The sequence below is a fragment of the Pongo pygmaeus genome, chromosome 6 (genome assembly GCF_028885625.2).
Source record: "Pongo pygmaeus isolate AG05252 chromosome 6, NHGRI_mPonPyg2-v2.0_pri, whole genome shotgun sequence".
NCBI lineage: Eukaryota > Metazoa > Chordata > Mammalia > Primates > Hominidae > Pongo > Pongo pygmaeus.
The window spans coordinates 104272898-104298094 of NC_072379.2; the positions used below are offsets into that span (position 1 = coordinate 104272898).

The window sequence follows — 25197 nt, forward strand, 5'->3', positions numbered from 1 at the left end:
AGGAGGCTGAGGCAGAATAGCATGAACCCGGGAGGCGGAGCTTGCAGTGAGCCGAGATCGCGCCACTGCGCACTCCAGCTGGGGGAACAGAGCGAGACTCCGTCTCAAAAAAAAAAAAAAAGAAAAAGTGTTGCTTTGTAACCATGGGTCCTAGGAGTTTCTGAATGGTTTGTAGCAGCTTGTAAGCATTGTTTATTGATAACAGTGAGATTGATTATTTGCACCTGGTCTCAATGAGGACCTTCTGTGGGTTCTGCCGTTGAGGCCAGTTATATAACAAGAATATGCCTACAGCAAAATAGAAAAAAATCCTAGCAAAGACTCCATAATTCCAAGATATTTGTGCATACATTGGCGGTTCCTGATCCAAGAAAGCGCATTCTTCTGTCCCGTAGAGAAAAGACAACAGTAAGAGCCTAGCCTGCACCTGGCCTCTGTGGATCTCCTGCCGAGGCAGCCTTCAGCTGTAGTGCATATCCTTACGTTCATGTTGTTGCTATGCTGTATCCGTTTTCTGTAATAAAACTGTAGATTTATAAGCATTGTCACTTGGGTCCCATGAGTCTTCTTTAGCAATGGAACCCTGTTTAGCAGCTTCTGTTAATGTAGCACCACAGCCCTGAGAGACAGAGTTGACAGGAACCCCCAGAGAAGTCAAGGGACCAGCCTAAGGTCACACAGTCAAGCAATGGCAAAGCTAAGGCTTGAAGCCAGGGGTCTGATTCCAAATCTCTTGTTCTTTTCACAGAACTGATTTTGTTCACTGCTATTTGATTAGGTACTAGAGAGAATGAAGAGGTAGCTATTGAGTGATGGTCTCAGTGAGTCCTGCTCTGTATATTGAAAGCAGAGCTCTAAGTTAGAGCAGCTACACCCCAAGAAGAAGATGGCATCACCCCACATTCTTGACCCACATCTCCACTTTCAGTGTCGGAGGTCCAGGGTGGCCAACTTCCTCCTCTCTGAGACTGTGGAAGCCTTAATTATCCCAACATAGGCTCCCAGGGAAGCCCCATTGGTCCATTTCTGGAGAGGCAGTGATTCAAGGGAGACAAGTGAGCACATCATGCATCCAGATCTCAGCCACAAGCAAGATGTTTCAGTGGGCTCCATGGCTGACAATAAATCTTCTGCATGCTCTTTCTTTTCCAAAGTACGTGCTTCAAGCAATTCTAGTTCAATTCTTAATTAAGATGCATGTGTAAGTCAAATTCCATTAAAGCCTCCTTCTTGCTCTCTAGTACTCAGACCACCAAAGAAAGCCTGGAAGACCAGCCATGGAAAGAAAGTATGCGGTGTTTTAGGGAGAGCTGGCACCTGGCCTCTAATCTTCCCTCTGCCATTGACCAGATGGGTGCCTTTGGATACATCACTTAAGCTTACCTGTATTACAGATGGGTTTAACATTTTGTGAATATTGTATCTTATTCATTACTCTATATTTAGGGTATGGACCCTAGTCACTTATTATTCTTGCTATTGCTATTATTACTACTACTACTTCTTTTACAAATAGCAATAGAGCTGGAGAAACTGGATTTTGAATTAAGGTCAGGAGAACCCAGCTTGGCTATCTTTTTTAAAAAATCAGTATCCCCAGCACTTTGGGAGGCCGAGGCAGGCGGATCACAAAGTCAGGAGATCAAGACCGTCCTGGCTAACACAGTGAAACTCTGTCTCTACTAAAAATACAAAAAATTAGCCAGGCATGGTGGCAGGCTCCTGCGGTCCCAGCTGCTCAGGAGGCTGAGGCAGGAGAATGGCATGAACCTGGGAGGCAGAGCTTGCAGTGAGTCAAGATCGTGCCACTGCATTCCATGCATTCCAGCCTGGGCAACAGAGCGAGACTCCATCTCAAAAAAAAAATAAAAATAAAAATCAGTATCCCTAGGACGTCTGCCTCAAAGTTTTACGGATTCATTTGCATGACCCGGGCACACATGGCCTTGCCCTGGGAAGAGAAGCCACCTGAAAAAAAGTAGATCATTTCTAGTAAGAATATCGGCAGAAAGGGCATATCCAAGGACAGTCTGGCTTTCACCATACATGGGACAGGCAGTTCCTAATAAAAATTGCTTGAGAGTCACTGGCTATATCCACTTCTTCAAACATATCTCTCTCACTGCCATTCAAAATATGACCATTCAAGGAGGACAATAAAAAACTCTATGATTTAAGGAGACATCATGGAGCTGTCCTTGGAGTCAGATGCCTAGGATTGGAATGCTGGATCTTTCATGGAATTAGTCTCTCAGACCCAGGAATTATCAAAACTATGATCAATTCAAGAAAATCAGTGGATATACTTCTAACAAAGCAAACCAGGAGCTATCAGCAGGCAATATTTGGGGAGCATGGCTTCTCTACAGTCCCCAGCTCCCCAAAGGAGCTGCACTAAGGTTGGGAGGCACAGAGATCTCTCCACTCAGGGTGAGGCTGTGGAGAGCCCTGAGTGGAGCTTAGCAAGTCCCTTCTACCTGAGCTCACACCACGCTCACACTCCAGCACAATTCTTCGTGTTGTTCCAAAAACAGCCTCTTACAAATCACATCATCCAGATCTAACATCCAGGTTGAAAGTCAATTTCTTACCAGCCCCCACAGCCATGTTGTTGCAGTGTCCCAGGGTCACTGAATAACTATGATGCATCCTATGTGCATGGTCATGTGACAGGAATGGAGTGACCGACTGTCTGTAGTAGGTATGTGTAGTCTGTTAGCTACAAGATCCAGATACCATGAGCCAGGGCCCTCCATAACTGTTCCCTGAGTGGTATAATCTCAGATGTGTGCAATGGTGACAGCAATACCTACGTCGGAGGATTGTGCTGGGATTAAAGGGATCAGGCAGTCAAGGAGCTAGCATGATGCCAGCTGAGCAGATGCTTGGTAAATAAAGTGGGTACTTATTTTAGTCTATTCATTTGGGCTAGGCATGACCTTACCCTAGGCTATTATTGAGAAAAACATAATAAGTTCTAACTTTGCTTGTTGCCTGGAGAGGCACGAGTCACTGGGGAGGGTTGGAGGGGGCAAGGGAAGAATATGGGTAAGAAGGTGGGCATCCCATGAGACAGATTAAGAAGGTGGGCATCCCATGAGACAGATTGCCAACTTTCCATTTCCTGTACGGCTGTCCTTGTCTTGCTAAACCATGAGGGAACACTCTCATGAACAGCTCAGAGAGGTGTTCACTTGTGAGAAAAGAGAATGGGAGGGAATTATGCCCCAAATACCCAACCCATCAAAACAATAGAGTATTTTGCTCATTTTGAAAAACTATTTTTGAGAGCTTTGTCTCTAAATACTCCAACCATACTCTTTCGCTCCTGGTTTTTATCATAAGAATGCTATAATATCAAAGTCAATTGTAATAGATTTTTATCTATTCATATTCACATCGCCCTAAACTTCAGCTGTTTTGATATTTCTGAGTCCTTGCACAGTCCTTGTCCATAAAACTTGATAATTCTGCGAGCAACAATAACTTATGCATTATGCATTTTAGCCTCTAAACTAAATAAGATGACTTTAGATTTATAAAAGCTTGTATCAGTGAATGTGCTTATATTTCAATTTTTTCCTCTTCTCCATTTACTCCTCTGCACTCACCCCACCCCGCACCAACTGAAATAAAACATCCTGGTTTGTTTGTTCCTAGAACATTTATACCTTTCAGCGGGACAGAACCTTCTACTGTCCCTACCCACTCCGTGCCTCCTACTTATTCAGGGTTTTCTTTTCAGGGTCTGATGGTGGCCAAGATTGGGAAGCTGGCTGGGAAGGGGGACCTGTGTAAATCTTGGCTCTGTTATTTATTATTTGCTGTGTGGATTTCGGCTCAGTTTCCCCATCTGTAAAATGGCATTAATACCTATCTGAGAGGAGTGTTTGAGAAGTAAATGAAATACAGGATTTTACATTTTGCACTTGTTTGTAACATTGGATAAATGATCATTGTGTTCGTTTTCTAGGGCTGCTGTAACAAACTATCATAAATTGTTTGCCTTGAAAACAACAGAAATTTATTCTGTCACAGCTCAGGAGACCAAAAGTCTGCAATCAAGGTGTTGGCAGGGTTGGTTCCCGCTGGGGGCTCTGAGGGAATATCTGCTCCATGCCTACCTCCTAGCTTCTGCGTTTGCTTTCCATTCCTGGGCTTGTAGCTGCATCACTCGTCTCTGCCTCCATTATGTCATGGCCTTTTCCCCTCTGTGCGTGTCCTGTCTTCTTATGAGGACACTGGCCACTGGATTTAGGACCCACCCTCATGCAATATGACTGCCTCTCAACTAATTACACCCATGAAGACTCTATTTCCAAATAAGATCATTCTTGGCTGGGCATGGTGGCTCACGCCTGTAATCCCAGCACTTTGGGAGGCTGAGGCAGGTGGATCACTTGAGGCCAGGAGTTCAAGACCAGCCTGGCCAACATGGTGAAACCCCATGTCTACTAAAAATACAAAAATTAGCCAGGCATGGTGGAGCACACCTGTAATCACAGCTGCTTGGGAGGCTGAGGCACGAGAATCGCTTGAACCCAGGAGGCAGAGGTTGCAGTGAGCCAAGATCTTGCCAGCCTGGGTGACAGAGCGAGACTGTCTCAAAAAAACAAAAACAAATAAGGTCATTCTGCAGTTCTGGGTGGACATGAATCTTTTGGGGACACTGTTCAACCCACAACGGTAACTATCATTATGGAAGGCTGAGAGAACACAGCTTGTTCCTTTTCTCTGCACTGGCAAAGTCTTGCAGTGTCGTGCATCTTAGAATGGTCCCAAGGCTTTCCTGGAAGAAATGTGCTTTCTCTTAAATTGTAAAATTCCCTGCCTATATGGCAGCCCAAGGCAATTCACATGCCATCCCTGAGCCTCTTGTTTCCTCCTCTGTGGAATGGTTGTTAATCTACCAACCAAGAAGTACGGCTTGGCCCTCTGCATGATGCCAATAATAACCAAAAATTGTCCTTGAGATTAACTAACGGATGTGGAGAGATTTACCATGATTTTGGTGTTCTCCAGTCATGCACACTCAATTCTCAGATGACCTCTGGATTGCTGACGCAGAGAAGGAAAACAAACTCTTGTAAGCTACAGGGCCCTGGCAAGAGAGAAGATGACATTATGAGGCAAGGTCCTTTAGGCGGATGTCTGTCTCCTAAGGTGTCACAGTTCTCTTTCCCTGCTCTTCCCAAAGGCTGGGAGAAAAGAGAAGGGAAGCATGGAGACAAGAGAAAAGCAGCAGCTTTATTTACTGAGTGACAGAAGCAGATTTCTTGGTTGTTTGGTGGTGGTTGTTTTCTTGGCTCCCAGAAGATCTCACATATCCATTGCCAGCACTTGGCAAGAGCATTTGTTCTCGGGGAGTGACCAGCTCCCATCGTCACCCTGAGCTACGAATTGAAGCCACAAACCAAGCTGTTAAGTCCCTGTTCCCAGCAAAAGGCTTTGTGTTCATGTCATCCTGCACCCTTTTTACTCCACAGGGGGAGAAGCACTACACCTAATCCTCTTACCTGCTACAGGCAATGTGGCAGAGAATTCTCCACCTGGGACTTCAGTGCACAAGTTTTCTGTGAAGTTATCAGCATCACTGTCACCTGTGATCCCAGGATTTCCCCAGATAATCAACTCAAATCCCCTCACTGAAGCTTTTAGGGTGAATTCGCTGCCAGGCACCTACTTTGAGGTAAGCAACAACTTACCAACATGGATGTTGCCTGCAAAGAGGTGATCCTGAAAATGAGGGTGGATGGGATGCCAGATCGGTGATTAATTCCTCCATTCTGGTTTAATCTTCCCTCTTGTAAGATTCAGAAGTCCTGTTTGAGGCATCCCAGGGCCTTCTGTGCTAAGATGCTCGTGTAGCCTTTGGACCTTCTCCACTCCATACAGTTTACATAAGCATTATGCTCAATGTGTTGCAAATAGAGGGCTGCTTCTTATGGCCTCCACCCCTCACATGACATCAGGTGTTAGGTGTGCCTACAGTATCTAAATTATTTGGGTGGAGTAGTTTGGATATTGATCTCCCTAAAAGCCATGCCCTGATGAACTTGTGTCTAGTGATTCTGCTTTCCTATGAGTCTGATTTTTTCAGAAGATAATCTAAGAGGAGACTTATTTAATTAAAAAGCCATACACCATTTAATAAAAATATAAGTCCAAATGTCCAGCCCTACCATGTGAATGTTTCCTCTTGGATAATTCAGAGCCAACCATTGACATTCAAGAGGCATGCCTCTGCTGCTCTGTTTTCTAGTTTGTCATTTGAATCTTTTCCAAAGCTGTAACTTCCCTTAAGTGGGGACAAGCCTGCTTCTTGCATGCTTTCCACTGGTAACCACAGAGGCCTTCTAAGGTGTCTTTAGGATCCCATGTCTGGGTCTGCCTATGTTTCAGTATTCCCTGCCCCTACCTCCTTCCTCAACTGGCCTGGGAACTTCCTGCTGTTATCATCAGCTCTGCCATTGGTCCAACCTGCCATTCCTCTGGGTCCTGAGTCAGGGTTGCTTCCCTGAGGTTCCCACTAGGTGTTCTCAAACTCAGCTTATCATTAGTCACTAGGAGAGCTTTGAAAAAGCATGTATATTGGGGCCCTATAGCAGACCTGCGGAACCCATGACTGGAGGCCAGAGCCCAGGTTTCCGGTATTCTCATCACCCCGGGGGAGCCCTCGGGGAGGTAAGGAGCACACATTCAGTCAGTCTACATTGCAGCATGCGGTTTACCTTCCTGGGTCCCAGATGCTGGTTCTGTGACTGAACTGCCCTGTCCACTGACTCCCTAGACATTCAGCTTGTCTTTAACAGCTGCTGCTCCTTGGTTCCTGTAAGCCTTGTCAATTGCTTACCCTTACAGAGCGCGTTGTGTACACGGTACTGTTGACAGTGCTTTGCATGTGTTTGCTTTTCTAGTCTCAAAACATAAGGATTGTATCTATCTTATTACCTCCTTTTCACAGATGGGGAAAATGAAGCACAGAGAGATTATGTAATTTGCCCTGGGTTGTATAGCTAGTAGGTAACTAAGCTGAGATTGCAAGCCAGGCAGTCTGGCTCCAGTGCTCTCATTTTAAAAAACAGCTTTATTGAGTATAATTCACAGAGCATGTACTCCAGCCATTTAAATTGTACAATTCAGTAGTTTTTAGTATATTCACAGTCATGCGAGCATCACCACAATCTAATTTTAGATTATTTTCATCACCCCAAAACAAAACCCTGTACCCATTAGCAGTCACTCACCTATTCTCTTATCGCCCCAATCCCTGGCAACCACTAATCTACTTTGTCTTTATGGATTTTCCTATTCCGGACATTTCCTATGAATGGAATCATTATAGTATGTGGTCTTTAGTGACTGACTTCTTTCCCTTAGCATAAAGTTCCAAGGGTCACCCATGTTGTAGCCTGGATCAGTACTTCATTGCTTTTTGTGGCTGAATTATATTATATTCCATATTTTGTTTTTTCATTCATCAATTGACAGACATTTGGGTTGTCTCCACGTGGGAGTTCTCATCCTCAGCATTTATGGTCTACAGCCTTTAGTGATTAAAATGACCATGTTCCTTTGAATTTGCATAGAGGCTCCAAGGCACATTCACATACCTGATCTCTCTTTTTTTTTTTTTTTTTTTTTTTTGAGATGGGGTCTCACTATGCTGCCCAGGCTGCACTTGCATTCCTGGGCTGAAGTGATCCTCTCGCCTCAGCCTCCCCAGTAGCTGAGACTACAGGCACTGCACCACCACATGCGGTTTCATCTCTTGATTGTTACAACATTAATATCACTATTTAGAAATGTTTTATTTCTATTTTAGATATAACAGAGACCCACCAAGTTTAAATGATTTATCTGAGATCACATAGCCGTAAAAGGTGAAATAAGAACTTCATTCAGTCTCCTGATTTCCAGTTCCAGGCTTTCTGTCATATTGCCATGTATGTCTATCACTGTTTGGGTGAGCTCTCAACTCTTTCTTCATGGGACCTGCTCTTCCCACATTCTATGGGATTCAAGCAGGGCTGTTAATCAAGGAAGAATTCCATCCTGTTCCTAACCTCTAGAAATGGCAGATTGCTTAGCACCTCAACTCATCTAGGCTCAAGTGTTTGGTGTATTGTCCTAGTCCTGTGCCCCTCCTTGCATCACATCCCACAGCTGCATACAACCCTGTGTTGGTACTAAGATGGGCCACAGTTTCACAAGTCATGAAGCTGTTCTTAAGAACTGATTGCTTCTCCCCAGAAACTACCCAACATCATCTACCATCCCTCCAAGAAGATCCTACTCTCCAACCGAAATTGCTCACAAGAGTTACTCCTGCAGCCTTCCAGACATGAAAATCTCTGTGGCAGAACTTGGCCCCTCCTTGGATAGGCTTGACATTCTGGAGGATGGCGAGTCTGGGTCACCATTTCTTGTGACTCATTTGTACTTTCTGAGGGTAAACTCCAAATCATGCAAGAGGCCAAGCCTCCCTGCTTTGGAAAGGACACAGCCATTGAGACTTCTGGTGGTGCAGGGAGTGGTGAGGAGGAGTAATGATAATAATGAGGAGGAGGATGCTAACGTTTCATTTACGGGGCATTTACCATATGCCAGGAATTTCCCTAAATATTTTGTGAATGCATTCATTTAATCCTCATAAGAATGCTATGAAGTGGTGTACTGTTATTTGCACACTGAAGATGGGAGAACTGAGGCATAGAGAGGTTGAGCAACTTGCCCAAGTTCACATAACTAGGAGATGGCAGGCTTGAGATTTGCAATCAGGTAGGCTGCCCCAAGAATTATTGTTCATAGCCCTCATGCTGCACTGGTTTGCTATTGCCCAGCAAGAGGGATGTCGGATCCTCATTCAGCCACTTGTAGCTAATCATAGATCAAGGGTGTTCTCCTGGAGCAGCACCAGAAGCATAGCTTAAGAGGCCAGGGAAGAGTGACTGCCAGCTGGCTGTGGAGAGAGGGGCTCTCTGAAGTCCTGTGGAGGCCAGCACCTTTCCCTCTTTCATTTGTCCATCTCTGAGCTTGACTCCCCTCTTTTCCCATCTACTGTCGTGAGCACTGTGGCCTACAAATGTGCTCGGCCTTATCCAGAACAACCTCAAATTTAACATGTCTAAAGTGAAACTTACTGTCTTTCACTAAAACTCTGTAGCAAGATTGCCCACAACCAAATCGAGGCTCCACCACTCCCAGCTATGACCTTAGGAGAGCTCCTTCCCCTCCCTCTCCTAGTTAATCTCCTTAAATGTGAAATGGAGGAAGTTTTACCAACCTATGGTCATTGTGACAATCAAATGGAATACTCCACAGAATGACTTGGCAAGTCTGGCACGTAAATGCTCAATAAATGCTGGTAACAACAACAACGAGAACAGTTTTTCCATTTGTGTTGAGAGCAACCCCATTCTTTTGGTTCCAAGATACAACATTTTTGGACCATTTTTTGACTGTTCTATTTCCTTACTCTGGGGTGTGAGAGCTACTCCCCAAGGAGAAGAGGCTGGCAATAGGTAATACTGAGGTCAAGGATCTATCCAAGCTTGGCATGCAGGAGGAGGCTCCAGGCTTAGCAGGGAGCCACGTTGTAAATCAGGAAGCCAGGGTGTAAATCATGAGAGCGGATCATCTCAACAGAAGTCCACCTGCTCTGGTGGACATATATTCCTTTAACAGTTTTTGACTAGTTAATGATTAGAAAGTCACAATTTGCAGAGTGTTTGCTCAGTGCCAGACAGTCTTCTAAGTACTTCCCATAGATTAGCTCATTGAATCCTCATGATAACCCAAAAAGTAGGTGTTATTATCCCCATTTTACAGATGGGAAAACCAAGGCACAGGAAGGTTAAGCAATGGGAAGGCTGGCCTTTGAAACCAGTCAGTCTGGCTCCAGGGTCTATGTGTTTGACCCCTGTGCTGCCCCTCACTACCATGTGCCCAGCATAGAGACCAGTTCATCTCCACTTACGTGGCTCCTAGGTTGCCTCTGTTCACGGGTAGACACAAGAATACCTCTTTTTCCCCCCTCAACAATCCTCCATACCCTCTCCGTTCACCACAGGTACTCATTCACATCTGTGGCCCTGTTCTCTTAACCAACCTAGAACTTGCAATGTCCAACACAATACCTACCAACTCCTCCATGAAGCCTTCCCCAGCTAAACACAGCTCACAGTGAACTTTTCTCTCCTTCAGTTTCCATAGTACCTTGACCTAGCTTTTTAATACCTTGTATCATTCTTCAGCTGTTTAACTAGGGCAATGATTATTTCCCTAGTTACAATCACATGGAAACAAAATCAGGGAAAGGGAAGGTGATTTTCCCAAGGCCACCCAGAAGTTCAGTGGTGGAGATGCAGTTGGAGCCAAGTTCTGTCTTCACAGCAAGATGCTGAGTGTCTCATCACCTGGCCCCAGTCATATTAATAACCGAAAGGTTCTACTGGCATAATTAAGGACATACACGGAATTTAGTCCTCAATGTCCCCAAGGGCTCTGGGCCTTCTGGAAGTTCAAGGCTCTAAGTTAGTGGGAGCCTGTGCCTATAGATACGAGCAATCACAGGCTGGTCTCCAGTTGGTTTCAGCAGGACCCTCCCAACACCGACCGCCAGAGTTCCTGCTGGCAATAGCTGTAGATTCTGGTGATGTCTCTCTGGCCCTGTTCCTCGAATCCCTCCCACATCTACAAAATACTGATAGTGCAGACAACAAAAGCTCCTGACAATGGAAGAATGTGTGGAAAGGCACAAAGAAAGTGAACAGTCTGTTGATTAAATAAATATCATTACTTACGCAGATGTATCTTTCATCTCTTGTTTATTTTTGGATGTGGCTTTGGGAAAATTAGAATGAAGTGATGAGTCAAGATATAACTTAACAGCAGTCCCAGGAAAGGTTAGTATTCTTTTTATTTTTTATTTTTTATTTATTTTTTATTTATCAGGTTTAATGATGAGGTTTGTTGCACAATGGACCTGCAGCAACCTTATGCGTAATATAAGATGTGCATGGTCTTAGACCCTTGAACATCAGCATATAGATGTGCATGTATACATGTTATGGTTCTATTTTTAATTTTTATTTATTTTTTAAATTATACTTTAAGTTTTAGGGTACATGTGTACAACGTGCATGTTTGTCACATATGTATACAGGTGCCATGTTCTTAACAATGAGGAAATCCAACTATATTCAGGGTAGTTAAAGGATTTTTCTAGGAGCCTACCCCCAAGTAGTGGAGGGTTTTTTGTTTTTTAATTCTTAGGCTTTCCATCTCCAGTCAATTGCATCAGAATGTCTCCTGAATATTTTTCTTTCCTAGGAAACGCAGCATCCCATGCAGGAGTCCCTTTAGTGAAGTATCATAGGGCTTATGTTGGAAGGACTAAGGCAAAACAACTGGTTCCTCTGACAGTGAATGAATGCTGGTTTCCAGGATGCCAGATGCTTCCTTCCTAGGAATATCCCTTTGCAAAGTGCATGCATGCAAAACAGATCTTCTTTCACATGGTTACTAAGAATTTTGCATTTTGTTTTAGGTTGTCACCACTGGGAAGGAACAACTAGATTTTGAAACAGGACCAAACATATTTGATTTGCAGATTTATGTGAAGGATGAGGTTGGTGTCACAGACCTGCAAGTCCTGACTGTCCAGGTAACAGATGTGAACGAGCCACCTCAGTTTCAAGGCAACTTGGCGGAAGGTAGGATACACCAGGATGTGCACTGCAGCCCAGGCAGTGGCATCAGGGAGGGCCCTGGGGGACAGAGAGAAACAGAAAAAGTAAATAAACAAGCAGCTGTTTCCCTGGAAAAGGCAGCTGCTTAATGAGCAGGGAATAAATGAAATATCCTCCAGCTCAACACTCCCAGTAATAATGTCCAACAGTTTGCAAAGCCCTTCACAGGCAGGGTTTCTCCTGGTCCCCTTCCAGTCCCAGGGAGGAAACTGAAGCTCAGAGAGACCTCGAGTGGATCATTGTGGAGGAAACTGGCTGAGCTGCCCCTAGGCTCATCCCTGTGTACCCTGGTCATTGACTGGCTTGTTCATTCTCCCCATGGACTCTGACTCCTTGAGGGCAGCGTGTGTCTGCTACAATAGGGACAATGTAAGGGACCAGAGCACACAGTAACTAATGTCTTACAGGATCTCCCCCAAGCTCATGGCTTTGAGCATCATCCCTATTCTGACAACTTTCAAGTCTGTCATTTCAGTCCAGGTTCTGCCCTGAACTGTGGCAGTCGTAACACAAACATCCACCTTTCTCGCCCAGCATCTCCACTTGGATGTTTGACAGCGCAAACTTAATGTGCTTCTGAACCAAACTCCTGGCTTCCTCTCCACCCTCCACCCCCACCCAAATCTGCTTCTCCTATATCTTTCCCGTTTTGGTTAGCAGTAACTCCGTCCTTCCTGTTGCTTGGACCAAGTCTTGAGTCTTTCACACTTGACATGAAATCCATTAGGAAATCTTGCCAGCTTCTAAATATACCCAGAAACTGGCCACACCCTAGTGTCTGCATCACTACCACCGTGCTCCAAGCTGCTCATCGCATCTCACCTGGATTGTTGCAATGGCTGGCAGTTGGCCTCCCAGCCCCCCTGCGGTCTGTTTTCCATACAGCAGCCAGAGGGATCCTATTAAAACGTCAGTTAAATCAAGGCACTCCTCTGCTTAAAACCCTACAAGGAATTCCCATCTCACTCAAAGGGAGTCTCCTTAAGAACCAATTAAAGGCCGGGCACTGTGGCTCATGCCTGTAATCCCAGCACTTTGGGAGGCCGAGGCAGGTGGATCACGACGTCAGGAGATTGAGACCATCCTGGCTAACATGGTGAAACCCCATCTCTACTAAAAAATACAAAAAATTAGCTGGGCATGGTGGCAGGTGCCTGTAGTCCCAGCTACTCAGGAGGCTGAGGCAGGAGAATGGCGTGAACCCGGGAGGCGGAGCCTGCAGTGAGCCGAGATTGCTCCACTGCACTCCAGCCTGGGTGACAGAGCGAGATTCTGTCTCAAAAAAAAAAAAAAAAAAAGAACCAATTAAATCTGGCAAGTTGCCTACATTCCTTACCCTCCCACCCCTCCTCCTTTCCCCTCCTCCCCCTCAGTCCCTGTGACCCAGCCTCTGGCCCCCTTACTGATCTGCGAATGCCTCAAACATGACCCTACCTCAGCATTTTGCATTTGCTGATTCCTCTGCCTCCCCATCCTGTCTCCTGGCTCTTCCTCATTTCTTTAAGGCCAGGTGCAGTGGTTCGTACCTGTAATCACAGCACTTTGGGAGGCTGAGGTGGGAGTATTGCTTAAGGTCAGGAGTTCAAGACCAGCCTGGGCAACAGGGCAAAACCCTATCTCTACAAAAAATACCAATATTAGCCAGATGTGGTGGTAGGTAACTGAAGTTCCAGCTACTCAGGAGGCTGAGGTGGGAGGATCACTTGAACCCGGGAGGTCAAGGCTGCAGTGAGCTGTGTTTGTGCCACTGCATTCCAACTTGGGTTATAAAGCAAGACCCTACCTCAAAAAAAAAAAAAAAAAAAAAAAACAACAAAAAAAAACTTGACAAGTGTCATGTCCTTCCCCGCTACAGTGAACCTTCCATAGCCGCTTTATTAAAATGGTAACCCAACTCACTCTCCCTTCCCCAATTTTTCTCATAATGTTTCTCACTAATATACACACATTTTACTCAATTATTTTGCTATCCATATCTTCCCATGGAAACGGAAGTTGCATGAGAGTAAGGTTCTGTTTTGTGAGCTGCTGTATTCCCAGTGTGTAGATCAGTGTTTGGACATAGCGCTCAGTAGATATTTTTTTGAATGAAGCATGAGAGTGATAAAAAATGAATGAAAGCTCAAGCTCAGATGTAAGGCATCTGGATTTGAATTTTGATTCTATCATTTACTAGCTAGGACAACTTCATAACTTCCCTGAGTCTCAGTGTTCTCATCTGAAAAGCACTAATTACACTAGAAGAATAAATACAATACCTGCTTTATATTAACAGAACTGTTATGAAGATGAAAATAGAAAATGTATGTTAAGTCCTCAGCACGGTGCCCCCCAAAAGAGTGAGTTACTTTTCATATTGTCCGTCATCACTCAGAAGAAAAAAATGCCCGAGTGAGAGCTCTGTGGCCCCTCGGTCAGTGCTGGTACTGCCTGCTCCTCCCTCCTCCCCCATCACCGTGAAAAACTCTGAAACAGATGAAATCAATTTTTGGTTCCTCCCTTGAGCCTCTGTAGCCCTCCCCTACTTATTCTATTTATCTCTGTTCCGCTGTAAGGTCCCTCATTTCAGCGGTCATTTCTGCGGAGTTGCCAAGTGTCCTTTAAGGGGTAACTTAGCACAGTGGAGGAGGGATTTGCACATTAAAGTGGACTCAGCATGTGGGGATCCTCACACCAGAGGTTCCTACCTGGGTTTACTTCCCAACTCTCTGCCCTATCACCTCCTTCTTCCCCGACCTCAAACAGCCTCGCCCTGGGGCACCTCTCAACAGAGGACATAAATGAAGACTTGGTACCAGCTTAGCCAACCCTAGCACTTTATGAATTCCCCTAAATGGATCCACGCAGGAAAGTTGGCCAGTGGTCTTGCTCATGGATTTTCTTATTGCGTTCTTGGTCCCACGATGCCAACACCCTTGGTTCCCTTGGTTGTGTACAGCTGCCCTGATTTTGGAATTCCCCATTTTTGCTTTAATAAGATGTTTCTTATTCCACTTTGGACACTGGTGTAGGTCTACACCTCTACGTAGTAGAAGGAGCAAACCCTGGATTCATTTACCAGGTTGAGGCCTTCGATCCAGAAGACACAAGCAGAAACATTCCCCTCAGTGTAAGTGTCTTTATATGGAAGAGGTGGTGTTTGTCCATGTTGGGTTAGACACAGGAGCCTGCTGTCCTGAGTCTTGGCGGGGTGGGTTTGGGCAGTGGCAATCGGGGGAATGTGCATTCACTTCCAAATGCAGTGTATGTGGAATGGTTGGAATGAATAAAGGGGCTCTGGGGCTGGACACTCTAGAGTGGATCTGTGGCTCTGTGTGATCTAGGCCAATTTGTTACCTCTCTAAGCTTCAATTTCTTCCTCTGTAAACAAAGAAGAGTACCAGCACCTACTGCAGTAGAGAAGCTGTGAGTATTACATAGACAATGCATGTAAAACCACTTAGCACCATGCCTGGCGTATCAAAACTGCTCAATATTTAAAAAAATCTAAGCTGATAAAAACCAGCTCTATTTTAAAAGCATAAAATGTACACTTACCTTTTCAAGAGATTTACCTACCTTTCTCAAGAGATGAAGCATTTACCTACCTTTCTCAAGAGATGAAGCCAAGCTGCTTAGAGCCAAGTTTAAAAAATTAAAAAAGAGGCCAGATGCAGCAGCTCATGCCTGTAATCCCAAAATAGGAGGATGGCTTGAACCCAGGAGTTTGAGACCAGCCTAGGCAACATAGTGAGACCTCATCTCTACAAAAAATAAAAAAGTTAGCTGGGCATGGTGGTGCATGCCTGTAATTCCAGCTACTCGGGAGGCTGAGGTGGAAGGATCGCTTGAGCCTAGGAGTTTGAGACTACAGTGAGCTATGATCACACCACTACACTCCAGCCTGGGCAATAGAGCAAGACCCTGTCTCAAAAAAAAAAAAAAAAAAATTAAAGAGTCCCCAGAATTCTAGGTTGTAGAGCAGGAGATTGGGTCCTGGGAATTGCCTCATGATTCAGTCTGAGACAGCAGATGTCTCTTCTCTCCCTTCTTAATCAGTTTTCTTGATGTAGCTACTAGTGGGGCAACTATAACCACCAATCCTCAGGTGAAGCCTCTTAGTTGGTCCCTGGGAGTGGACGCCTCAGCTCCTGGCTCTGCTCACTAACGTGGCCTGTGCACACACTGCAGCTGAGCAGTCCAGGTTGGAGAGAAAAAAGAAAAAACAAAGCGAATCCCACCTGACTAACCTTGGAGCAGGAAACACTCCTGCAGACCCTGCCTTACAGAGAAGAGAGTACTTAAAATATGACATTCGGGGAATTGGTAACACCAGGAGGCTGTTTCTACTGTTTGCTGCATGATTTGCAGCTTCAATTGGACTACTTTTTCTAACAGGAGGAAATGAGCCTCGGGAATACCAGGACGAATATATATAGTCTACAGACTCTGAAACAAAGCTGTTATAAAATTATTGGATACAACTTAAAGTAAGGGAATAGTCTGTTTTTATTAGAAGATGATCCTTCTGTGTAAAAAAAAAAATCACCCATTCATTCATTAACTCATTCATTCAGCATTCATTCATGTTAATATTTGCATGAATAAATGAATATGCAAACATTTAATGGGTGTCTATGTGTTAAGAGCAATACTAGATGCTTGAAATGCATACTTCTTAATAACATACTTCTCATACTAGTTAGGAATGTGTTTGTCTGCAAATAAAACTTAACCATGAGAGTGTACGTGGGAACTTTTTTTCTTTAATAAGTCTAGAGGCAAGCAGGCAGTTCAGCACTGGTGCAGCTGCTACCATCAGGAGCCTGGGCTCTTCCTATGCTTCTGTTTTTCTAACCGGAGCTTGTTTGTTGGCACTGTCCTCTTTTTCTCACCTCGTGATTGCGAGATGGCTGCTGCACCTCCAGGATTTACCTCTGAGTTCCATGCAAGAAGAAAGAAGCAAGCAGGGAGGGATACAGGGTAGAGCAGGCAGGCCCAATCTGTCCCTTTTTTGTCAGGAAAACAAAAACTCTCTTGGAAGCCCTACCCAGAGGACTTCTGCTATATTTCACTGGCCAGAACTGTGCCCTTTGGCCACTTTCGCTTACTGGTGACCAGGGATTCTGGATGCAAATAAGGTCAGAAACCCAAAGTATAGCACCTTACTTACATATTTAGTTCATTTCAACATTTACAAAGAACTCTCTATGTGCTAGGCATCCTATTAGATACTTTGGAAACAGATGAGTAGGACACATTGACCTCAGGAAGTGTAAACTGAATGGGAGACATTCATTCATAGGGGAGAAGGAATAGCTTTTCCTCACTTGTCAAAAGGTTTACGGCTGACACTCCTATAACAAAGGAGAGATTAACAAGAAGAGTAAAGTGTAACAAATTTATTTAACCAAAGTTTTACATGACATGGGAGGCTTCAGAAATGAAGACCCAAAGACCCCCAGGGAAAACTGTATTTTTATGCTGAAGTTCAATGAAGAATGGCAGTCGTGTAGAATCGTAACTGGACAAAAAGGGGTATGACCTAAAGGTAATAAACTGGGGAAACTTAGCAAGGCCCTGTTGTTCAGATTCTTCTTGGTCTCTGGTTGTAGGGTCTGGGATCCTCTAGAATCAGGTTCTTGTGACCTACTTTTAGGGATGGTAGGTCAAAGAATTCCTTTATGATCATGCTTCAGGGGAGAAAGTCAGGAGAAAGAGTGGGCTTCTTGCTTCTGAGGTTTTTTTCAATTGCCAAGATGTCATATTTTGGGGTCTTGTGTTCTGATTTCTGACACATGAATACACTAATTATAATTCAGTATGACAATTACTGTAAAGTTTGTATAAGATCCAGTGGGGGAAAAGTGGAAAGAATTTCAGTTGTGAAGACAAACATATATTTGTTTTTAAATCTCCACTTTAAATGTATCTCTCCAAATTATGCAGACAGAATAAGGTCATGGCCCCTTTAAAAACACCTCATAGATCAGGTAGTTACCCTTTCAGAGGAAGGAAAGCTGCCCAGGTAGGAAACAACTGCAGCAGGTGTTGCTCCCTTCAAAAAAAAAAAAAAAAATGTAGTGACATCAAAAGCATTCTGAGAGCAGCTGCAGGGGCTTGTGGCTTCTGCAGTGAGTTGAGGAGTTGTTTGGGGAGGGGATACTCAGAGTTGCAGCAGAAATTGTTAGTGAAATATTTAACACCTGTGCTGGAACTAACAGCTGTACAGAAAGTCAACAGCCAGCCTGCAGGAGCGGTGGACATAATCTGGAAGAAAACTTTCTCAGATTAGGAAAAGGCAATAACAGTTTAGGACATAACATATTATGGCCTTTGTACTTAGACGTTTTATTCTGGGTGCTTGGGGGTACTAAGTAGAGGCAAATGACATAGTTAGCTTCGTAAAAGTAGAAGGGAGGTGAGTTAATTTGTTACTGACGAACCTGTGCTTCTCAACCTTGGCTGTAAATTGAAACCACTGGGGGAGCTTTAAAGAACACAGATGTCTGCGTCCCACCCTGTGAAAGTCTGATGTGATTGGACTTGGATATGGCCTGGGCATCAGGACTACAAAGCCCCCAGGGAATCTAATGTATGGCCAGGGGTGAGAACTGCTGGTTTGCAACATTATCTCCCAAAATTTCCAAGTCCCACTCCTGGAGTTTTCGAGTCTGAGTCTGCATTTCTGCATTGTCTGAGAACAATTTTGCGTATTTGGCAAATATCTTAGGCAATTATTCTGGACAAAAAGGCTGGGAACACTGGTTTATTTTTGAGACAGGGTCTTACCTCTATCACCCAGGCTAGAGTACACTGGTGCAATCACGGCTCACTGCGGCCTCAACTTTCCTGGCTCAGGTGATCCTTCCACCTCAGCCTTCGAAGTAGCTGGGACTATAGGTGCCCGCCATCACACCCAGCTAATTTTTGTATTTTTTGTAGATAGGGTTTCACTATGTTGCCCAGGCTGGTCTCAAACTCTTGGGGTCAAGCCATCTACCTGCCTTGGCTTCCCAAAGTGCTAGGATTACAGACGTGAGCCACCACACCCAGTGGAAACACCGGTTTATAAGTGTTTTGCAGGCTTTAGAAGTGTGTTCAGGCATTAGAACATACTTAGGCTGATTTTAAAAATGCAGATTCCTGGACATTGCATGAGAATGCTGAGTTTTAATACAAACCTCCCTGGTGATTCTGATGTACCATGTACTTCAAGAACCACTGGACTGAGCAAACAAGGACAGTTTAACAAAACACTAAAGCACATGCCTGAAGCGACCTAGGCTTGGTTTGTGTCTGTCATCTTAACCTGGTGGGGTCCACGAGTCAACCTGCTGGTGGCAGCAACTAGAGAATGAATAATGGATTTTTAAAAATAGCTCTAGGATGCATTTTGAAACCTCAACCCCTTTAAAATGACAAATTTTACAACTCTTCTCCAGCTTAATAAAGTGAAAATGTATCACAGTTAATCTAAAATAGGTACTAATCTGGAAGCCACTTGTATTTGCTCCCTTCTTTTTAGTGAAACTTGAAAAGCATGTGCTGGTACATCGTTTGGACCAACACTGTTCAATATTGGACCGGCTCTGTCCAATAAAGCTATACTGTGAGCCAGAAATTAGTGCTGCACATGTAATTTTAAATGTTCTAGTAGCCACATTGAAAGTAAAACAAAATAAATGAAATTAATTTTAATAGCTTATTTAACTCAGTATACTCAAAATATTTCAGCATAGTCAACATAAAATGATTAATGAGATATTTTGCCTTCTTTTTCCATACTCAGTGTTCAAACTCAGTGTGCATTTTACACTTACAGATCATCTCCGTGCAGACCAGCCACATTTCAATGCTCATAGTCACACATATGTGAGGGTAGTGGCTACTGCATTGGCCAGGCACAGGCTTAGATCTAGCATTGGTTCCCCCTCCCTGGGCACCTTCTGTGTTGCGGTGGGCATGCAGGTAGAGCCGGGGCTTGGCTTGGAGGTATGCATTAATAATGGGCTCAGAACATAGAGAAGGATGATCTGCATGTGAATAATTATATTTACTGGCATTTCTTCTTTGGGTACCCCCCCCCACCTCTTCTCCACTTTCTGAAGGAGGCTCTTTGAGACCACCCTCCTCCCATTCAACTCCCACACTCTCTGCTTCCCCCTCTGCTTGGAAATGGCCACCGTGACTGCAGAAGAGCCTCCTTGGAGACTCCCAGGATGTTAATCAATCTCTCAGCTGGAGGCAAAATGATCTAGTACGCAATTTCTCCATTAAGGGGCTTTCTCTTGGCCTTTCCATTGAGGAAGGGCTTTTGCATAAAATGAAATGTGCTTTGTCTTCACCAAGGCAGACAAAGGATTAAATTAAAAGAGCAATAACCTAGCTACTACCTGGACTTTTGGGAGAGCAGCAGGGGCCATCCTTTTCTTTCTATCTTTATCTTGCTCATAGCTCTAAGAAGTGGCAGCCAGTTGTGAGTTTTGATTTTCCTGTGTATAAAGTGGTCATCATATGCCAAACCTGGCCCTATCAAGGGACCTAGATGGATGGGATCTTTCAGGTCCATTGAGCAGTCCTTTATTTCTGGATGAGGGAGGGAACTGAGGGGTCAGGTAACTCCAGTGAGAACCCAGGTCTCCTGACCCAACTCCCTTCTACTCTGTTCTGGCAAGTTCTGCCACTGGCTTCCTACCCCTTTCTTTTCTGAGTGACAGCATCCCTGTCCCCACCATACACCCGCACCTGCCCCAGTCATTCAGCTCCCCTGGTGTCTGCCTGCCAACTCAGGAGTCACCACCTGAAGTCTTAGCAAAAGGCATTCTTCATTCTACTCCAGGTTCTTGTTAAAATGCTCATAAAAGGAAAAAGCAAAGGTACTGGACAATTCCCACTCCAAATATGTGGTCACTGCTGGCTCTTTGCATGTGGGGTGGGACATTCTCTAATAGATGGGGATCATTGTTATTAAGATTAACAAAGCCTGAATCTTGCAGCACAGAACCCAGGCCGATTATGGAAAAAGAATGACAGAATGTGAGGGCATAGGATCTGCAGCTTTATCGGTGAAGGATTACATTAATAATAGCATTTTGCATTTGTCATCGTGTCTCTTCTTAAAAACATCCAAGTACTTGCCTGTAACCCACTTAGCTCATCCTCAGAACAATGAACCACGAGCAGGAGCCACGTTAAGGGCTTGCAGTGGGTAGTTTTTTAACGATAGTTTTTTTTCTTCTAGGCACTCTTCCCTCCTTCCTCCTCCACATCCCACCTCTGAGCTGAGACGAGGGTGGAATAGGGGAAAACAAAGAGAGGAATTGAGGCTTTTACAAAATATTCAGCTTCCATTGAAAAATATAGGAACGTGGCAACATATTTGTAACTTGCCACAGTCCTGAGTGCTTTGGCCCTCTGGGGTGGGTTTGGGGCCATGTACTCAGTGGCTTGTGGAGCCATTGACACTCCCTGGATGTGGGCAGAATAAGGGTCTTTCCTTCTGGAAACTCGGCCTGCGGTGGCCTGGTAGTTGGCTGCTCTATTTTATAAAAGACAAGAAGCTGAATTCTTGTTGTTTGTTTCTACTGCAGGCCTGAAAGCAACTGATAGCTGCAAAGTGGCACAGGTTGAATCATTGGTCTGTGACTCCTACTGCAGTGGGGAAGCAAGCCTGGAGGTGGCGTTCCCCTCGTACCCCAGGGAGCCTGACATTTCTGGAAACTGGGCCAGCTCCCTCTCACCTTCCTTTCTCCCTACACCAAGGCACAATCAAGGGTGAATGGGGCAGGAAGGATGGGCTTCTTGTCTTCCAAACTAAAGTTTTTGTGTCTGAGAGCAAACCTAGCTGCAAAGGGGCTGCAAATAGAGAAACCTGGGGTGGTGGTAAAGAAATATTCTCAGCAGGAAAACCAGAGAGCTTGTCTGACAAGCATTTATTAACTGAATTGATCTGATTACTCGGGACTTTTCTTAGCCAGGACTGGGGGCAGAGAGGGGCTGCAGTTGCTTTTCATTCTATTTAATTTCTGTTTTCCAAGAATGAATATCAAGGGAGCAGCTTTGATTAAACAAGCCTTTAAAAAGGGGGAGAAAATGCCAGGTTTTACAGAGAGCCTTGCTGAGTCGCTGGCAAATGGCCACATGACACAATATTTTTAGTCTTTGGATATTATCTCCTTTCTAAGTACAAAACTGCTATTCCCATTAACACAGCTCTTAGGTTCAGAGAAAAAAGAAATTAGCCTGGTGTTAAAAAGAAAAAAAAAAATCAAGATTCCAGGAAATCATTCTCTTAATAGAAATTAAAAAGAAAATTCTCATGTGCCTAGTTCTACAGTTCTCCACATCCTTTTTATCTGCTACTGTTTTTCTTTTTTCCTTTCTTTCCTTTCTACATAAGTTGTTGAGACTGTGGGCCCAATTGGAGAAGATTTTAAAGCCAAGTCTAGCATTATTACATTCAAATGGATTTTTAAAAAATGTTTTGCAGGTTGGTTTTTTGTTGTTGCTTTTTTGTTTTAAGATTCTCTAAGGTGGGAATGTTGGTCTTACTAAGATGGGAAATGAACAAGAAGAAAACCCCAATATTTAACATTGAACAAATATTTATTGAGCATCTATTATGTGCTAGTCACTGAGGATATAGCAGTGAGTAAAATGAAGCCCTTTCCCTCATGGATCCCTTCTAACGGGACAGCAGTAGTTAACATTTATTGAGGGCTTGCCGTGCACCAGGCATTGTTCTAGCACTTTATATGATAACCCGTGGGGCATGCCCTAGTATTATTACTCTTTGCAGGCACTCACATGGCTACAAAGTGATGAACCAGGATTCACATCTAGGTATTCTGGCTCCAGAGTCACCAAGCTTAATTTTTTATCCTAATTTGTGACTCTTGTATTCCAGATGAGTCTAAGAGTCCTTCTTCTCAGTTCCCATCATATCCTGTATGTATCCCCTTTGGAGCATCTCCCCAAACCTTTGTTCCCTCGGTTGACCATAAGATTTTGGAGTGTGGGGCCTGTCTGCATTCTCTGTATCCCAAGACCTTATAGTGCTTGGGACCAACCAGAATTGGAGACCCAGCTTCTAGAGCATTTCAAAACACATGTGGAAGGATGCCCTGATTCAGGTACATACAGTAAATCTCCTCCCCAACCCATGAGTCTCTAAAACCCTGTCGTTCTATCATATGTAGCTTAAGGTGCTGATTTATGGATATGCGAGGATTCTCTGCAGGGAAGGCTCTGCTCAAAGACACAGGACAGCAACAGCCTAGGCAATTGCTGTCAGGCCATGAGCTGGAGTGTTAATAGGGGGCTTGGGATTTAAACCCCACACCTGAGAGTACTGCCAAGGTGCTTGCACAATCTGTGGGGCTGGGAGAAGGGTGCTCTGTGGCATAACCCAAATATTTCCCCCTAAAAATGAGCAGAAAATACCTAAATGATTAGCAAGAAAGATTTAGTAAAATAAACCCCTGTGGTAGGATGCTGTGCCATTGTTAACTAACCAGGCTATAAAATAAGACTTAAGAACAGGGGTAAATGCTCAAGATATAAATGCAATGAATGAACAGATATTATAATTTTGATGATAACATCATCACTATTTTTGGAGGGTATATGTTTGCATAGAAAAGAACAGAAGGCTAATCACCAAAATGAGATTTAATAAGTGGCATATTTCATTTCTTTTTTATATTTTTCTGTCTTCCTCAGTTTTGTATAAAATATGTTCATTACAACTAGAAAAACATTATTAAATAATAAACAAAAGGAAACTTTAAAAAATGGCTTAAAAACCTTATATTGGCCTCAAAGGAGACCTTTAATCTATTTTCTGTGCACACTCTCTTCTTGTACTGGGAGCTCAGCAGCGATCATAACACAGCAAATCGCTGGGTTGGAAACCTTGGCAGGTGTTTCCTTTGATTCTAGACTTCAGGGGCTGTGGCTGTGGTTGCAAAACCTCCACTGATGATCTGATCCAGAGATCTAAGGCCTTGAGGATAGAACATCCCTCATCCTAGCAGGAAATAATGAAACCTTCTAACCTTAAAGCCCTTTGGAAGAAATGAATATAAACATGTAAGTCTCTAGCGTTGCTGCGATCCTTCATATTTTACGGCATGCATTCTCATTTAATCCTCAATAACATGAAGGAGCAATTGGTCATATCAGCCCTAAGTTATAGGCAAGAAAGGCACTTGTCCCAGATCTTGTGGTGAGGACCAGAGCTTAAGCCAGATGCAGTGGCTCATGCTTGTAATCCCAGCACTCAGGGAGGCAGAGGCAGGTGGATCACTTGAGCTCAGGAGTTCAAGCCCAGCCTGGGCAACATGGTGAAACCCTGTCTCTACAAAAAAATACAAAAAAATTTAGCGAGGTGTGGTGGCACACACCTGTAGTCCCAGCTACTTGTGAGGATGAGATGGGAGTATCGCTTGAGCCCGGGAGGCGGAGGCTGCAGTGAGCCATGATAGCGCCACTGCACTGCAGCCTGGGTGACAGAGCCAGAGCCAGACTCTGTCTCACAAAAAAAAAAAAAAAAAAAGAAGAAGAAGAACTTGGACCCTGAACCCAGCTCTTCTGATCCAGGCTCTTCCCCTGTTTTCTTGACTCCATTGTGGAAGAAACAGAGCAATCTTAATGAGTTGCCATGGGTGGCACAGGCATGGTCCTCCTGTGGGCTCACCCTCAGTGGGCTGTACAATAAACCTGTCTCTTCCTATCAGATCAAGGAGATCTGGGCAGGGTGTCATCAAGAGAGCTGGGCTGGGAGCCAAGGATGACAAAGACTCTCAGCTACCCAAAGATGTAGGAAGGACTTTCCCAATGCCACATGCCAGGGATTAGATTTAAAAACAACTCTTCTAAATCCCTAAAATGGCTTCCAACCTGGACTGTAAGCCCTGTTATGTTTCATTCTCAGCTCACCCTTGTCCCTTGTTCCTTCAGTCATTTTACATTTTACTGATGCTCATGCATTTTACACCCTGCTATATTGTAAGTTGTTTTTAAGGGTAGTGACCAGATCCTACTCACTTTGGTGTAGTCCTATTACCTAGTGGGTAGTAGCTGTATTTAAATAGTGTTGGTTAAAGCCAAGGCATAGAATCAAAGCCAGAAGTTGTCCAGGAGTGAGAACACAGTGATAGGGATAAGAAGATTGGACTCAGAAGCAGAGCCTGCCTTGACAGGGGTCTTTTATATGCTTTCTGTAGTTAGAACAAGATCCATTCACCAGCTTTTCAGGGTGTGGTCAACCAGGGCTCAGACCAACAGAGCCAGAAGTTTCTGTATTCAAGAGCGATTAATTGGATAACTGCTCATTTGAACCGCATCCTGATGCACTGAGAATGTTCCATGGGCTAAGAATATAAAATAGGAAATGAGCACACACATCTTCTGGGGAAGGGTGGGCAGGTGGGCTGATTTCATCATTTTTTTTCCCTTGTTT

The 25197-nt window shown here is 44.2% G+C and overlaps 1 protein-coding gene across 1 annotated transcript in view; it reads left to right on the forward strand.

Annotated features, from left to right (window-relative positions):
• The window catches only part of CDHR3 (cadherin related family member 3), a 72587-nt gene that overhangs the window by 5674 nt on the left and 41716 nt on the right, over positions 1–25197 (forward strand). Inside the window, exons 2-4 of the mRNA XM_054495490.1 lie at positions 5487–5689; positions 11552–11717; positions 14765–14862. Coding sequence (XP_054351465.1) covers positions 5487–5689; positions 11552–11717; positions 14765–14862 — 467 coding nt within the window. The remainder of the gene's footprint in view (positions 1–5486; positions 5690–11551; positions 11718–14764; positions 14863–25197) is intronic.